This window comes from Eurypyga helias, unplaced genomic scaffold (assembly GCF_000690775.1).
Source record: "Eurypyga helias isolate BGI_N326 unplaced genomic scaffold, ASM69077v1 scaffold34789, whole genome shotgun sequence".
NCBI classification, from domain to species: Eukaryota; Metazoa; Chordata; class Aves; order Eurypygiformes; family Eurypygidae; genus Eurypyga; species Eurypyga helias.
This window is the reverse complement of record NW_010273272.1, coordinates 746-952: the sequence shown is the minus strand read 5'-3', so window position 1 is coordinate 952 and position 207 is coordinate 746. Positions and strand designations below refer to the sequence as shown.

Below are 207 nucleotides of genomic sequence, written 5' to 3'. Positions count from 1 at the left end.
CCCCCCGCCGTTGGCACAGCTGCAAGAGACGGGCGGGATTCAGCTCCGCCGCCGGCGGGAGGGAAGGGAGAACCTGGCGCGGGGGCGCTGCGAGGCAAGAAGCCGCCGGAGGGATTTTCCAGAGGGGAGGGGATGCCGCGGGTTGACGCCTCGTCGCACGCCCCGGCTGGAAGGCGGAGGCCGCGGCCCCCGGCGGGGTCGGGGCTG

The 207-nt window shown here is 75.8% G+C and overlaps 1 protein-coding gene across 1 annotated transcript in view; it reads right to left on the bottom strand.

Moving 5' to 3' along the window:
- NDUFS7 (NADH dehydrogenase (ubiquinone) Fe-S protein 7, 20kDa (NADH-coenzyme Q reductase)) overlaps positions 1-207 on the bottom strand; it is a 1777-nt gene that overhangs the window by 826 nt on the left and 744 nt on the right. Inside the window, exon 3 of the mRNA XM_010159428.1 lies at positions 3-19. Coding sequence (XP_010157730.1) covers positions 3-19 — 17 coding nt within the window. The remainder of the gene's footprint in view (positions 1-2; positions 20-207) is intronic.